At 35.7% G+C, this 16,697-nt stretch overlaps 1 protein-coding gene across 3 annotated transcripts in view; it reads right to left on the bottom strand.

The window, feature by feature from the left end:
- WDPCP (WD repeat containing planar cell polarity effector) overlaps nt 1-16,697 on the bottom strand; it is a 418,665-nt gene that overhangs the window by 29,996 nt on the left and 371,972 nt on the right. The window contains exon 16 of one of the 3 annotated variants that reach the window (XM_059943234.1): nt 15,329-15,392. The exons of the other annotated variants lie outside the window; for them this stretch is intronic. Within the exon in view, the coding sequence (XP_059799217.1) occupies nt 15,337-15,392 (56 nt within the window). The 3' untranslated portion in view covers nt 15,329-15,336. Of the gene's footprint in view, nt 1-15,328; nt 15,393-16,697 lie in introns of those variants that run through there. 3 annotated transcript variants of the gene reach the window in all.

The following is a 16,697-nucleotide window of genomic DNA, read 5'->3' as shown; positions in this document are numbered from 1 at the left end:
TATATCTATTTCAGATTTGTGTGGGAATATAGATATTATTTTTTGTTTTAACTCTTGATAACACAACGTGATATTATTTGTGATTCAAACAGCATTAATTAGCATTGTATTGGCTTTACTTCAGTAAAAAAATTCACGTATTAACAACTGTTTGCCTTATAATTTTAGGTTAAATTCATTAAAAAACATTATCAGGTTTGCAGCAAAAGCTGATTTCCTAAGCCATTCAGTTTGATAATAGTGGTCAGTAGTGGTTCTTCTCATTCAGAAAAATTTTAGTCTCAGTACCTAAAAAAGTCACAATAAAATTTTGTCATTGCAAAGTTTTTGAACTTCTGCATGGTAGGGCAAGTCAAGATATTCAGCTTCCATTTTTGACAAAAATTCACAAAGCTGAGGATAGTTAAACCCACAGGAGTGAGTGAAATTCACCTTTGACACTGTTGGTTCAGTAGTACATGATTAATTCAAATATTTTCTGCAGGGTACCTGCTGATTGAATAACAAATACCATGAATAACCATAACATTTAAAACACGCTTTGTAAATTTGTCTTTTTCTCCTCCACATATATTGGCATCATCGATTGTAACACGTCTTAGCAGATTCCACTATAGGTTGTACTGAACTAGTGTTTTCTCAACTTTGAAGATATTCTTGCCTGGAATTGTTTCACACAGACTGTTCATAGAGGTTAATTCTTCAGTTACTCCAAACTTGGCATTGACTCCTCAAATAAAAAACAGCAATTGAGCGGTATCCACAACATCTTTTGACCAAAGAAAACCACTTGAAATCATTTTCCTTGCGTGTATATGTGGTTGTTTTTTTTTTTTTTTTGCCTTGTTTTTTCATTAGCTATTCATATTGCTCCCAATGTCCTCAATTTTTTGAGTAACTGTACTCACTGAATGGCTGATAATCTCAGACAGAGATTATTTTCTCTCAACACACTTCTTCGGTTTCTACAATCAAATATGATTTAATTAACTAACCATCAGCAAATGGCTTTCCTTGATTGGCCAACAAATGAGCCATTCAGAAACTTACTTGGTTGGAGCCTCATGTTCATTTGTTATTTTTGTGAAGAAACTTTCCTATGATGAGACACACCATTTTAAATTTTCCATTTTTTTCTGACCATTGTTTGCCTGTGGCAGGGGATATTGTGATTAGTCCTTTGGTAATATTCATGTATATTGGATTCGATGGAGCACAGCTATAGTGTCATTGCATAATAAACATGGTGCTTTGCCATCTAATTTGATAACAGAACAATCCACTCTCCACTGTGCCTTAAAAGTGTGACATTTGCAGTCTAATCTTCATTTCTGGTTTTGATATGATGAGCAGGCACTGGTAATAAAGATAAAGTTAAAAATTGTGATGTGGCACTTGAAAGGCTGTGGATTTATAACTGTGTCACTGCGGTTTGCAGTGTGCTAAGCAGCCATACGAAGTGCTACTCAATTCTGCTATTGTAGCATGAAAACAGCGATAACCGATGTAAAAGAATAAGCATGGCTGTGTTCCAATAAAACTTTATTTATAGACGTTGAAACTGAACTTCTGTGTGTCACAAAATATTGTTCTTCTTTTGATTTTTTCCAAAACATTTAAAAATGTGAAACCATTCTAGCTTGTGGGCTCTAAAAAAACAGGTGGCAGTCATACTTGGTCCATGGGCTCTACTTTGCAGATCTCTAGTCTAGATAGCCTTTTTCCAAACTATGGTAATGTTACTCCAATTTTTTAACGCTTACATTCATTTCTATCGATTTTCCCCTTTCCATATCATTTTAAAATTTATTTCTACCTAAGTAAATAAACTGAGTGATAGTTATTCTTTACATGGAGGATAGCTAGCTTTAGCATAGTACCTAAAGTACTTAGCAGAATGCCTGGCACATTGTAAATGATCAGTGATTGTTTGCTTTACCATGGACATTCTTATTCATAATGGCCCCTAATAGTGGTAGAGAGGTGTTTAAGATTAAAACATTTTCTAGCTTGTTTTGGAATATAGGACACAATCAAAGCCTTTAAAAATTGAGGTATGTAGATTATATCTATAACATTACGTGGACTGTGATAGAAATAAATTAAATCAATACAATGAGAATTGCTTTCCAGAAAATCCTTGCTGGTTGTGTCATAGTCTCATTAGTTTTATAGGAAGGATGGTAAATTATTGGATAATTTCTTTCAGTATTTGACCAACAAAATTGTCAGTGTTAGGCTGACCACTGTAATGCTTTAAAAAAAAAAAGAATTACTTGTGATCATTATCCAGTGTCTTAAGTGTCTTAAGTACATATCCATTAGGTCTTTTTGACTTGAACACATCCAGTGTTGTTGCTGTTTCATCACAAATTTATTACATGAGCTTTCTCACTAAATTTAATAAGGAGTTACTCTTAGACCAGTGTTACTCAGAGTGTGGGATGAAGACCAATAATTGATCTGCAAATTGTTTGCTACTGGTCTGTGAACTGTTTATTATTTGTGATGAAAAATAGAAAAATATGAGAAAAAGCAGTTAGAAATTTTTATGATAGTTTGACAGGATAATTTTATGTGTGTTTAATAAAAGTTTAAACTTTTATTTTTAAAATTTAAGTAATATATTAAAATTATCTAATTGACATATAACATTATATTAGATTCAGATGTACAACATAATGATTAGATGTTTATATATTGCAAAATTATCACCAAAATATGTCTAGTTAACATCTATTACCACACATAGTTACATTTTTTTCTTGGGATGAGAACTTTTAATATCTGCTCTCTTAACAACTTTCAAATATACAGTACAGTATTATTGACTATAGTCACTTTGCTGTACATTACATCCCCATGATTTATTTTGTAAGTGGAAGTTTGCATCTTTTGCCCCCTTTTACCTACTTAGCCTACCCCTCAATCCCCACCTCTAGCAAACCAACAATCTGTTCTCTGTATCTATGAGTTTGGGTGTTTTGGGTTTTTTTAATATTCTGCATATAAGTGAGATCATACAGTTGTCTTTCTCAGTCTAGTTTCTTTCACTTAGCATAATGCCCTCAAGGTCCATTCATGTTGGGACAAATGGCAGAATTTCCTTCATTATTATGGCTGATAATATTCCATTGTGTGTGTGTGTGTGTGTGTGTGTGTGTGTGTGTGTGTATATATCACGTTTTTTTATCCATTCATCCACTAATGGATGCTTAGGTTGGTTCCATATGTTGGCTACTGTAAATAATGTTGCAACAAACATGGGGGTACAGATATCTTTTTGAGGTAGTGCTTTTGTTTTCTTCTGATAAGTACCCAGAAGTGGAATTGCTGGATCATCTGGTAGTTCTATTTTTAATTTTTTGAGGAACCTCCATACTGTTTTCCATAGTGGCTGTACCAATTTACATTCACACCAACAGTGCATGAGGATTCCTTTTTCTCCACATCCTGACCAGCACTTGTTATTTCTTGTCTTTTTGATAATAGACATTCTGACAGGTGTGAAGTGATATCTCATTGTGGTTTTAATTTGCATTTCCCAGATGATTAGTGACGTTGAGCACCTTATCATGTACCTATTGGCCATCTGTATGTCTTCTTCGGAAAAATGTCTATTCAGATCCTCTGCCCATTTTAAAATCAGATTTTTTTTTCTATTAAGTTACGTGAGTTTTTATATATTTTGGATATTAACCACTTATCAAATATGTGATATGCAAATATTTTCTCCCAGTCTGTAGGTTGCCTTTTCATTTTGTTGATGGCTTCCTTTGCTGTGCAGAGGCTTTGTAAAAGTTTTATGTAGACTCACTTGTTTATTTTTGTTTTTGTTTCCTTTGCTTTTGTTGTCAAATCCAAAAATCATCACCAAGATTGATGTCAAGGCAGTTACTGTCTGTGTTTTCTTCTAGGGGTTTTATGGTTTCAGGTCTTACATTCAAGTCTTTAATGAATTTTGAGTTAACTTTTGTGTATGGTTTAGGATAGTGGTCCATTTTCATTCTTCTACATGTGACTGTCCAGTTTTCCCAACACCATTCATTGAAGAGACTGTTCTTTCCCCACATATATTCTTGGCTCTTTTGTTGTAAATTAATTGACCATATACTTGTGGGTTTATTTCTGAGCTCTCTATTCTCCATTGATCTATGTGTCTGTTTTTATGCCAGTACCATACTGTTTTGATTACTATAACATGTAATATAGTTTGAAATCAGGAAGCATGATGCCTCCAGGTTTGCTCTTCTTTCTCAAGATTATTTTGCCTATTTGGGGTCTTTTGTAGTTCCATACAATTTTAGAATTGTTTGTTTCATTTCTGTGAAAACAGCCACTGAGTGCTCAGTTCCTTTCCAGGAGATACCAGTGACCTGGAGCAAAGCAGAGGGAGAGTGCTACCCTGCATCTTTGGAAAGTAGTTCAGTAGGCACCTGTATGGGTATTAAATTAGATGTCTGTTCCTTAGGCTGAAGATTTAAGACAAGTAAATGGGCCTCTTTCACAGAAAGACTGGGTGTTTTTTCAGTTGGTGCCTCTGCCCTGGGCCCTGGGACATACTCAGGTGAGTCTATGAGCACTTTAAAAACTGTTTCTCAGTTTGTTAGAGCCTTGTCGGTCTTGTGGATGCAAGCCCCATTGGCTTTCAAAGCTACATGTTTGGGCACTCAGCTCTAAGTTACAGATCTGAAAAGTTGGGGAACTAGACATGGGGTTCAAACCCTTTGCTCCTCAGAGGGAAGTTCCAATTTGAGAGTTCCAATTGTGGGTTGCCATGTGGGGTGAGTTTGTGGCAAGATTATGTCTCAGTCTCTCCTACCCATTTCGATGTTGGTTTTTTTCCTCATTTGCCTGATGTATAGGAGTCGCTTAGCTAGTTTCTGGGGTTTTTTTCAGAGAAAATTGTTCCCTATATAGCTATAGATTCGGTGTGTCTGTGGGATGAGGTGAGCTCAAGACCCTCCTAATTGCCACCTTTTTGATTTATTTATTTATTTTTTGGCTGCACTGGGTCTTCGTTGCTGTGTGCGGACTTTCTCTAGTTGTGCCAAGCGGGGGCTACTCTTCGTTGCGATACACGGGCTTCTCATTGCAGTGGCTTCCTTTGTTGTGGAGCACAGGCTCTAGGCACATGGGCTTCAGTAGTTGCAGTACGTGGGCTCAGTAGTTGTGGCACGCAGGCCGCAGAGCATGTGGGCTTCAGTAGTTGTGGTGCATGGGCTCAGTAGTTGCAATGCGTGGGCTCTAGGGCGTGCGGGCTAAAGTAGTTGTGGCGTGCAGGCTCAGTAGTTGTGGCTCACGGGCTCTAGAGTGCAGGCTCAGTAGTTGTGGTGCAGGGGCTTAGTTGCTCCATGGCATGTGAGATCTTCCTGGGCCAGGGATCGAACCCATGTCCCCTGCATTGGTAGGTGGATTCTAAACCACTCCACCACCAGGCAAGTCCCCTAACTGCCATCTTGAACCAGAACCTCCTTGGACATTAATTTTTAAATTTCATTTTAATTTTTGTTTTTAGTTTTGTTTTAGATAGAAAATTAAAAAAATAAAACTTCTCAGATTATATGATTCATTTATGATTTCTATAAAAACAGAAGGGAAGAACCATTAAAAGTTTCTGTCTTTTTTCTCCTTTATTGTACTTTTTTCTCCTCTTTTGGCTACTTCCACTTTTTCTTTCAAATCGCAAATTTCAGTAAAGTTCTCAACTTAGCCAACTTGGTCATTTGTTAGGTTTTTGTTGTTCATTTTTGCTTTTCTGTCTATTAATTTAGTTTGTATAGCTTCCTCATCAGCCTCATCTCTGTAGAATTCCTGCCTATTCTTATTTTGTGTTAGAAAATACCACCTTTATAATGGGTTTTCTACTAGGTAATTAAACTTGGTTAAGCAGGATCCATGTGGATGGTTGTTTCTGTGTCAATGTGACTGAGCCATAGGGTACCCCTGTATTTGGTCAAACATCATTCTGGGTGTTTCTATGAAAATATTTTTGGATGAATTTAACATTTAAATTGATAGACTGAGTAAAGTAGATTGCCCTTCCTAATGTGGATGGGATTCGTCCAATCAATTGAAGGCTTGAAAAGAAGAAAAGGCTGGCCCTTCCCTGAATAGGGGGGAACTCCTGCTTTGTCTGCCTTTGACCTGGGACATTGGTTTTCTCCTGCCTTTGGACTTGAACTGAAACATCAGCTCTTCCTGGATTTGAGCCTGTTGGCCTTCAGATTGGAACTAAACTATCAGATCTGCTGGGTTTCCAGCTTGTAGATCATAGGTCTTGGAACTTGTCAGCCTCCATAATCATGTGAGCCAATTCTTTATAATAGACACACACACACACACACACACACACACACACACACACACCCTATTGGTTCTATTTCTCTGGAGAACCCTAACTAATACAACCCATATTCATTAATTTGTTCTTACTGTATTAATCCTTTGGTACTTAAGTGTGGAAGTTCACACATAGTAAAACACAAAGGGAGACCCTGATGTGTTATTTAGCCACTTATATTAGAATTGGTTGCTTAAAAAAATATTTTAAACTTATCTGAATACTATTCTAAAACAGTTATTAGAGCTAAGATCTATATTGGGCAAAAGAGGATTCAGTTGCTAGAGTACAATGAAGGCAAAATAAGGTTATTTCAAGGAAGGAGTAGTCAATAATATAGAATGTTATCAGCAGTTGTGCAGAAGAGTTCTGGAAAAAATCATTAGAATTTGTCAGTAGGAAAAGATTAATCGTTTTCAAAATGAATATTTTTAGAAGAATTGGGTAGAAAGGATCATTTAGGCATTAATATGTTTTGGGTGACAAGGAAGTAGAGGTAGTTAAAAAATATGCAGTAGTAGAAAATAAGGTTGGATAGGGATGATATGTGTAGATTATAAAAGGTCTAAATAGTTTAAAGTCACTTTAATGTCAGTTTGGAGAATGTATCAAAAGCATTCTACCATAGTTATCAACTGTGAACACATTATATGCAGAGATTATGTCTTTTACCTCTGTTTTCACTCTATAACATAGTTTCTGCTACATAGGAGGCACTCAATAAATATTTGTTGACTGCTGGATGAAAGATGCTTACAAGTCATATTAAATCTTTTATTAATCTCAAAAATTATCCTTTTCTGTTCCTATCAATATTTTCCCTCAGGCTTACTGTACTCCCAAAGTATCATAATGAGCTTGCTATTTAGTATTTCCTTCTGTTATTTCTCATTTCAATCAACTTGGGATGAGGCCAGTAGGTTAATATTCTTATGCCATGCTCTTGATAATATTACTTTCCTACCTATAACCTTAAAAGCCATATAACTACCTACTGAAATAAATATAAACTCTTTAGCCTTGCACCACAGCCCATCCACAATCTGACCCATTACCTACCTTTTAGTTCTTATCTTTCACTACTGCTTTACACTTTAGCATCATTGGGCTTATAAAGCATGTAAAGCCGTGATCTACTAGCCCAGTGCACTGTCAAAATGACAAAATTCAGCAACCAATTCTTGGTCATTTCAAAATAACTAAAGTTCTTCAATTACTTTTACCATGAAGGAAACTGTATTAACCACAGTGATACAAAAAGCTATAGATATTTAATGTATTCAACTTGATGTATTTGGAGATACATGTACACCTGTGAAACCATCATCACTATTATTGCCATAAACTTATACATCACCTCCAAGAGTTTCCTCCCATCCACCCTCCCTTGTATTTTTTTCTTTTTTCCTTTGTTTAAGAGCACTTAACCTAAGATCTACCCTCTTAGCAACATTTTAAGTATATAATACAGTACTGTTCATCATAGCCCCTGTGTTGTACAGCAGATCTCCAGAACTTATTTTGCATAAGTGAAATTTTGTATCCTTTGGCCAACACTTTCCCACTTACCCCTCTCCCCAGCCCCTGGCCATCATCATTTCACTTTCTGCTTCTATGTTTTGACTTGTTTTATTTAGCATAACTGTTCTTCAGGTCCATCTATATTGTAACAAATGGCAGAATTTCCTTCTTTTTAAGGGCTGGATAATATTCCATTATATGTATATAGAATATTTATCCATTTGTTCACTGATGAACATTTGGGTTGTTTCCAATCCAAATGTTGTGAATAACACTGTGATAAATGTGGGATTGTAGATATTTCTTTAAGAACCAGATTTCAGTTCCTTTAGATATATAAAACCAGAAGTGGAATTGCTGGATAAAATGGTAGTTCTATTTTTAATTTTTTGAGAAACCCCCATATTGTTTTCCATAGTGGCTGCACCAATTTACATTCCCACCAACAGTATATAAGGGTTCCCTTTTGTCCACATCCTTGCCAACACCTGTTGTTGTTTGTATTTTTGATAATAGCCATCCTAAGAGATAGGAAGTGATATCTCGTGGTTTTGATTTGCATTTTCCTGATTGGTGATTTTGAGCACTTTTTCATGTACGTGTTGGCCATTTGTATGTCTTCTTTGTAAAAAGGTCTACTCAGTTCCTCTGCCCATTTTTAAATCAGATTTTCTTTTTTACTGGGTTATATGATTTCTTTATATATTTTAGGTATTTATCCCATATCAGATATATGCTCTGCAAATACTTTCTCCCAATATTGCCTTTTCATTTTGTTGATGGTTTCTTTTGCTGTGTAGAAGATTTTTAGTTTGATCTAATCCCACTTATCTATTTTTGCTTTGGTTGTCTGTGCTTTTAGTGTCATATCCAAGAAATTGCCTGGTTCAGTGTTTAGCTTTCCCCCTGTTTTATTCTAAGAGTTTATTGTTTCTGGTTTTAAGTTTAGGTGTGTAATACATTTTGAATGGATATTTTTTAACATGGAGTGAGATAAGTGTTCAGTTTCATTGGTTTCCATGTGGACATCTAGTTTTCCTACAAGTATGGAAGAAACTATCTTTTTCCCATTGTGTATTCTTGGCACCCTTTTTGAAGATCAGTGGATCCTATATGTATGGGTTTATTTCTGTGCTCTCTATTCTGTTTCACTGGTCTATATGTCTGTTTTTATGCCAGTACTATACTGTTTTGAGTATTATAGATTTGTAGTATGTTTTGAAATCAGGGAATGTGTTACCTCCAATGTTATTCTTCTTGCTTAAAATTGCTTTGGCTATTTGGTGTCTTTTGTGGTTCTAAATGAATTTTAGGATTGCCTTTTCTATTCCTGTAAAAAATGCCATTGGGGTTTTGTTTAGTTCTAAAAGTTTTTTTATGGAGTCTTTAGGGTTTTCTCCATATAAAAACATATCATCTGCAAACAAAAATAATTTTACTTCTTTCTTTCCAATTTGGATGCCTTTATTTATTTTTTGTTTCTAATTGTTCTGGCTAGGACTTCCAGTACTGTGTTGAATAGGGAGGTGAGAGTGAGCATTCTTGCCTGTTCCAGAAATTAAAGGGAAAGGCTTCAGCCTTTCATTGCTGAGTATGATGTTAAGTGTGGCCTTTTCATAAATGGTCTTTACTGTAAGGTAAGTTAAGGTCTTTAATAGGTAAGTTCTTTCTGCACCTGATTTGTTGAGAGGTTTTTTTATGTTTGTTTTCAAATCTTGAAAGGGTGTTGGATTTTGTCAAATGTTTTCCTGCATCTATTGAGATGATCATGTGAATATTATCCTTTGTTCTGTTAATGTGTATCACATTCTATGAGTTTTGTATGTTGAACCATCGTTGCATTTTAGGGATAAATCCTACTTGGTCAAGTGTGTGATTCTTTTAATGTGCCGTTGAATTCAGTTTGCTAGTACTTTGTTGGGAATTTTTGCATCAATGTTCATCAGGGATGTTGACCTGTGGTTTTCTTTTCTTCTGGTGTCTTTGTCTGGCTTTGGTATCAGGGTGATGTTGGCCTCATAGAATAAGTTTGGAAGTTTTCCCTCTTCTTCAATTTTTGGGAAAAGTTTGAGGAGGACTGTTATTAATTCTTCTTTAAATGTTTGCTAGAATTCACCTGTGAATCCATCTGGTCCGGGGCTTTTCTTTGTTGGAATTTTTTTGATTACCCCTTCAATTTCCTTATTTGTTATTGATCTGCTCAGGTTATTTCTTCTTGATCCATTCTTGGTAAATTATGGGTTTCTAGGAATTTTGCCATTTTTCTAGGTTTTTCAACTTATTGCTATATAATAGTTCATAATAGTCCATTATGATCATTTTTGTTTCTGTGGGATCAGTTGCAATATCTCCACCTTTATTTCTGATTTTATTTATTTAAGTCTTCCCTCTTTATTTCTTAGTTAGTCTAGCTAAGGGTTTGTTGACTTTATCTGTTCCAAAAACCAGTTCTTAGTTTCAATGATTTTTAAAAACAGTTTTTCTATTTTCTATTTAACTTATTTCTACTCTAATCTTGATTATTTCCTCCCTTCTGCCAGCTTTGGGGTTAGTTTGTTCTTTTCTAGTTCCTTGAAGTGTAAAGTTATGTTGTTCCTTTGTAATTTTTTTTAAATAAAAAGTTTATTGTTTATAAACTTCCCTTTTGGTACTGTTTATGCTGCTTCCTATAAGTTTTGGTATGTTTTCATTTTTGTTTGTCTCAAGATATTTTCTAATTTACTTTTGATTTCTTCTTTGACCCAATAGTTGTTTAAGAGTGTATTTTTTAAAATTCCATTAGTTATCCCATTTTCTTTCTTGTATTCATTTCTAGTTTCATTACATTGTTATCAGAAAAGATACTTGGAATGATTCCAGTCTTCTTAAATTTGTTAAGACTTGTTTTGTGACCTAGCATGTGATTTATCTGGGTGATGGTCCATGTACACCTGAGAAGAATGAGTATTCTGCTGCTATTGTTCTGTATATGTCTTCAGTTTTAATTTGGTGTATAGTGTTGTTCAGTTCTGCTGTTTCTTTCTAGATTTTTCCTGTCTGAATGATTTATACATTATAAAGAGTTAGGTATTGAAGTATCCTGCTATTATTGTATTGCTGTCTATTTTGCTCTTCAGATCTGTCAGTGTTTGCTTTACACATTAATAAACATTTTATATTTGATGTTGGGCACATATATATTTATAATTGTTATATTTTCCTGTTGAATCGACCCTTTATATAATGAACTTCTTTGTCTCATGACAGTTTTTGACTTAAAGTCTATTTTGTCTGATACAGTGACTCCTGCTTTCTTTTGGTTACTATTTTCATGGAATATCTTTCTCTACCCTTTCACTTTTAGCCTACGCATGCCCTTAAATCTAAAGTGAGCCTCTTGTAGATAGCATGTAGTTGAGTCTTAATTTTTATCCATTCAGCCACTCTGTCTTTTGATTGAGTTTAGTCCACTTACACTTAAAGTGATTATTGATAGGAAAGGGTTTCCTATTGCCATTTTAAAAATTGTTTTCTGTCTTTTTTCTCTTGTTCTTGTCCTCTTTGCTCACGTTTCTTTATTGTTTGATGATATATTTTTTGGTAATAGCATGCTTTGATTCTTTTCTCTTTATCTTTGGTATATCTATTATACTTTTTAAAAAAGTTACTACTGGGCTAACATCAAAGATTTTATAGTTATATCACTCTGTTTTAAGCTAATAACAACTTAACTTCAATTATATCCAGAAAGTGCACCCTTTACTTCTTTCCTCACACACACAATTTACAAACTCATGCTAGATTTTACTTCTTTCTATATTGTGTTTCCATGAACGCATTACAGTGGTTATAGTTATTCTTACTACTTTCGTCTTTAAAGACTAGTGTTACAAGTGATTTATGTGCCACAATTACAGTATTACAGTATTGTGTTTCTCTTTATATTTCCTTTAGCAATGAGTTACAGTTTCATGTTATTGTCTAGCATTTTTTTGTTTGTTTCAGCTGGAACTCCCTTTAGCACTTCTTATAAGGCAGATCGAGCATGATGAACTCCCTAAGCATTTGTTTGTCTGGGAAAGTCTTTATCTCTCCTTCTTTCTTAAAGGAAAGAAGTTTTGCCAGGTAAAGTATTCCCGTTTGGAAGCGTTTCCTTTAGAAAAGGAATATATCATCTCACTCGCTTCTGACCTGCAAGGTTTCTGCAGAGAAATCCACCAATAGTTGATGTGCTATTCCTTGTATACTCCCTCGTATGTGACAAGTTACTTTTCTCTCACTGCTGTAAAAATTCTCTCTTTGCATTTGATTTTTGATAATTATAATGTGTCTCATGAAAATCTATTTGGGTTCAACCTATTTGGGGAATTTGGGGCCTCACAAATCTGGATGTCCATTTCCCTCTCTAGATTTCAGATGTTTCAACCATTATTTATTTTGTATTTTGTATTTTATTTATTTATTTATTTTGGCTGCATTGGGTCTTCGTTGCTGTGCGTGGGCTTTCTCTAGTTGTGGCGAGTGGGGGCTACTCTTTGTTGCAGTGCACCAGCTTCTCATTGCGGTGGCTTCTCGTTGCGGAGCATGGGCTCTAGGCAGACGGGCTTTGGTAGTTGTGGCTCGCAGGCTCTAGAACACAGGCTCAGTAGTTGTGGTGTTGTGGCACACGGGCTTAGTTGCTCTGCAGCATGTGGGAGCTACCCAGACCAGGGCTCAAACCCGTGTCCCCTGCATTGACAGGCGGATTCCTAACCACTGCATCAACAGGGAAGCCCCAACCGTTATTTCTTTCAATAAGTTTTTAGCTTTTCTCTCTCTCTCTTTTTCTCTGTCTCTACTCCTCTGGGACTCCCAAAATGTGTATATTTGTGCCTTATTGGTATACCATAAATCCCATAGACTTTCTTCACATTTTTCATTCTTTTGGTTGTTGTTGTTGTTCCTCTCAATGGGTAATTTCAAATGACCTGTGTTTGAGTTTGCTGATTCTTTCTTCTGCTTGATTGATTCTGCTGTTGAAGTTATTGAATTTTTTACTTTAGTTATTGTACTCTTTAGCCTCAGTCTTCTTTTTTTTTATATTCTTTTTTTAAAGTATTTTTATTTTTTATTTTTTGGCTGCACTGTGTGGCATGCAGGATCTTAGTTCCCCAAGGATCAAACCCACGCCCCCTGCACTGGGAGCGTGGAGTCTTAACCACTGGACTGCCAGGGAAGTCCCTTTTTTTTTCTTATTTGAATGGTTTCTATATCTTTATTGAACATCTCATCTTGTTTAGGTATTGTTTTCCTGATTGTCTTTAGTTGTCTATCTGTGTCCTCTTTTAGAACATTGAGCTTTATGACAGTTTTTATACAATTCTTTGTCAAGCCATTCATGGATATACATTTCTTTAGGGTTGGTTACTGGAACTTTATTAGTTTTCTTTGGTGCCGTCATCTTTGCCTGATTCTTTGTGATCTTTATGACCTTGTATTCGTGTCTGTGCATGCATTTGAAGGAGCAGGAACCTCTTCAATTCTTTATAGACTGTTTTTGGCAGGTAAAGACCTACTCCTGCTAGGTCCCTGGATGGACAAGCCTGCCTCCAAACTGCAGTTAGGCAGGGCCAAGGCCAGATTATGAAGCTGCTTCCAGGTCCACAGTCAGGTCCATGGTTGGCTAGACTATTACTGGGGGCACCAGCAGGAGTACCACATGCTGGGTCCTCAGGTGGATGGGACTACTTCTAAATCCACAGTTGGCAGGTCTTTTTCTTGGGGTGCAGATTGTCTTGTCTCCTCCCAGGTCTCTGGGTGGATGAGACTGCCTCCAGGATCACAGTTGAGCAGTGGGAGCTCGTCATGGGGTTGCTTCTAGGTCTTTAGTTGGGTGTGTATTCAGCGGGCCTAAAATTGGAGTCACAGGTGGGTGCGGTTCCTGCTGGGTCTTAGTTGAGTGTGGCTGGAGCCATGTCCACAGGGGGATAGGGCTGCACTCAGGTCTGTATTCAGCAGACCTGCTACCACAGTGTGGGCATGCCTTCTCAAAGTGTCTTTCCTTGGTTTTGGGCTCCAGTGGGGATGCTGCAACTTCTACCTGGATTTTGAAGCTCCTACAGTGGCACTTTTAATTCATGGATGGTTGCCAAATCAGTGTTTCTGTGGGGGAATGAGGGCTGGAGGGACCTCCTATTCTGCCATCTTACTAGTAACCGTCAACTTTTAATTTCAACTTTATTGCTGGCCTTTTTGAATATTGTTAACTCTACACTTTTCTTCAAATTCAAGGGAAAACAAAGAGACAAAAATAGCATATTTTTCTGAAGACAAAATCATGTATCTTTAAGCCATTAATGCCAAAAGAATCACTTTAAACTGTTTATTCAACTGCCCATCCTTTACGTGAATCATTCCGTTGAAAGTTTGATTTCATAGGTGAGAACAACTGAAGAGTTGAAGTAGCAGTATTTTGGGTCAGAATTGGGACCATATAGTATATCTGCTTTGTGACACGGAGTTGGTAGGCCTCAGTTTATGAAAAAAAAAATGTTAGTAACTGCTATATCCCTGGCACAATGCAATACTTAAAGATTCTTTTTCTGTCTTCACCACATCTCTCAGATGCTGAAGTTGCTCTCATGTATTTCCTTCCCTGGGCTTTTCAGAAGAAAAACTCCACTTAAAGTCTCTTAACTCCACATGCCTCTCTTGTCCTCTGTTATCTCCCTTTCTTCCAAATTTTGCATTTCAATTGGCCCATTCGCAGAGGTAAAGGGAAGAAAATGAGTAGGCCAAACTTAGGTTCATCTTTAGGGGACAGTGAAGGGGACATAGTGAGAACATTCAAATATTAATTATTTTTGTTCCTTCACAAGCAGTCATCTATGTGTTATCTATGTTTTGTATTTCTATAATTTCATACGCAGTTTCTTCTGCATGGTAAAATTCTACTTATCTTTGAAGGCCACCTGCTCAGCTCAGCATCTTGGCTGGAGGTGAATGCTGTTACCTCATCATGCTTTTATTTTGGTACCACTTTTAGGGAGTATATTACATGGCTGCCTTATGTTATAGTACTTACTGTTTTTATCTTCTTGTTACTAAACTGGGCAAGAATCATGCCATTTTTCTCAATGACCTTCAAAGTCTGGCTTCTCAAAGTGTAATCTTCAGGCCGGCACCATATGCATTACTTGAGAGCTTGTTGGAAATTCAGAATCATGGGCTCTAGCCCAGATCTACTGAATGAGAATCAACATTTTAATGAAATCCCCAAATTTATTTGTGTGCTTATTAAAATTAAGCCTTTTTTTATAATCACGTGACTTGGTATTTTACATTATACTAGCCTAGAGCAGTCTTATAGCACATCAACTAAAAATGCTTAGGGTTTTCTTATTTTTATGCATTCACTGAAAGCTCTTGCCAGCTATGACACTGTTTTTCTGTTACACTTTGAATACTTTGTGTACCTTGGATACCATTACCTTCTTCATTACAGGTCTTAGCCATCAAAGATCCAGCACAGATGTCTTTTTCAAGTTCATTCCTTCTGTCAAATACTTGTCTATTGTGTATAGGTTTTTTTAATTGGAAAAAGAATGAAAAAGGAAATTATAGGGTTAAATATGTTACAGATTTTAAATATTGAATATTTTCAAACTTACGAGGTTTTAAAAAATATAATGAAAAAAATTTCCTTGGAAACTTTCAACAACATAATCATTTAAATACCATAATGTTAAAAATGTTGAAAACTGTTTTTAACTTTCTCACCATTTGAAGAGCAATTAAATTCAACTTTAATATACAAATGAAATATTTCACATATACAATTTTCAAAAAAAAACAGTCATGGAAACAAAATGTGATGCTCTGAACTCCTCCTGGGTATTACAAAATTAGAATGAATGGTAAAAGTTTTCTATTAAATAAATTTTATTTTTATAATTTTAGAAGTAATCCATTATTATCATAGAAAAACTAAAAAAACACACACACACACAGAAAAAGAACATTAATATAATCCAAATATCTAGAGTTCTTATCTGGATAGTTAGTTCCTATACTTATTATTATGCATCTTTTTTAACAAATAAAGGTGAGATTATATTGTTTTACAAAGTTTTAGGTAATTCTCTTATATAATAAGTTTTTTGGTTTTAAAATTTTTATTAAGTTATTATACATTAAAATGAACTTTTAAAGACATAGATTCTATGAATTTTAAGAGATGTATAGATTCATGTTATTACCACTACACCACAAACAGAATACAAAATAGTTTCATCATGCCAAAAAATTCCCTCATACTTTATAGTCACACCCTCCCCTACCAGTATTCCTGGCAATTGCTTCTCACCATGACTATAGTTTTGAGTTCAAGAATGTCATATAATTGGAATCATACATATAAACTTCTGTGTCTGGCTTCTGTCACTCAGTATATTGCTCCCGATATTCATTCAAGATACTAAATGTATCAATAGTTCGTTACTTTTTATTGCTTAACAGTATTCCATTTTATAGATGTGCCAGTTTGTTTATTCACCTGTTGAAGGATATTTGTTTTCCCAGGTTTTGGCAATTATAAGTAAAATGGCTATCAGCATTCATCTGTGGGTTTTTGTGTGACATAAGTTTTCATTTCTCTAGGGTAAATACTCAAGAATAGGATTGCTGGCTGATGCTAAATATACTTTTGTAGTGTTTTTTTCTTGGTGGTGCCATGCAGCTTGTGGGATCTTGCTTCCCCGACCAGGGATTGAATCAGGCCCCCTGCAGTGGAAGCACAAAGTCCTAACCACTGGACCACGAGGGAATTCCCTCAATATATTTTTACTTCATAGGAAACTGCGAAACTGTTTCCCAG

The sequence above is a fragment of the Balaenoptera ricei genome, chromosome 13 (assembly GCF_028023285.1).
Source record: "Balaenoptera ricei isolate mBalRic1 chromosome 13, mBalRic1.hap2, whole genome shotgun sequence".
NCBI lineage: Eukaryota > Metazoa > Chordata > Mammalia > Artiodactyla > Balaenopteridae > Balaenoptera > Balaenoptera ricei.
This window is presented reverse-complemented; position numbering and strand designations above follow the sequence as displayed.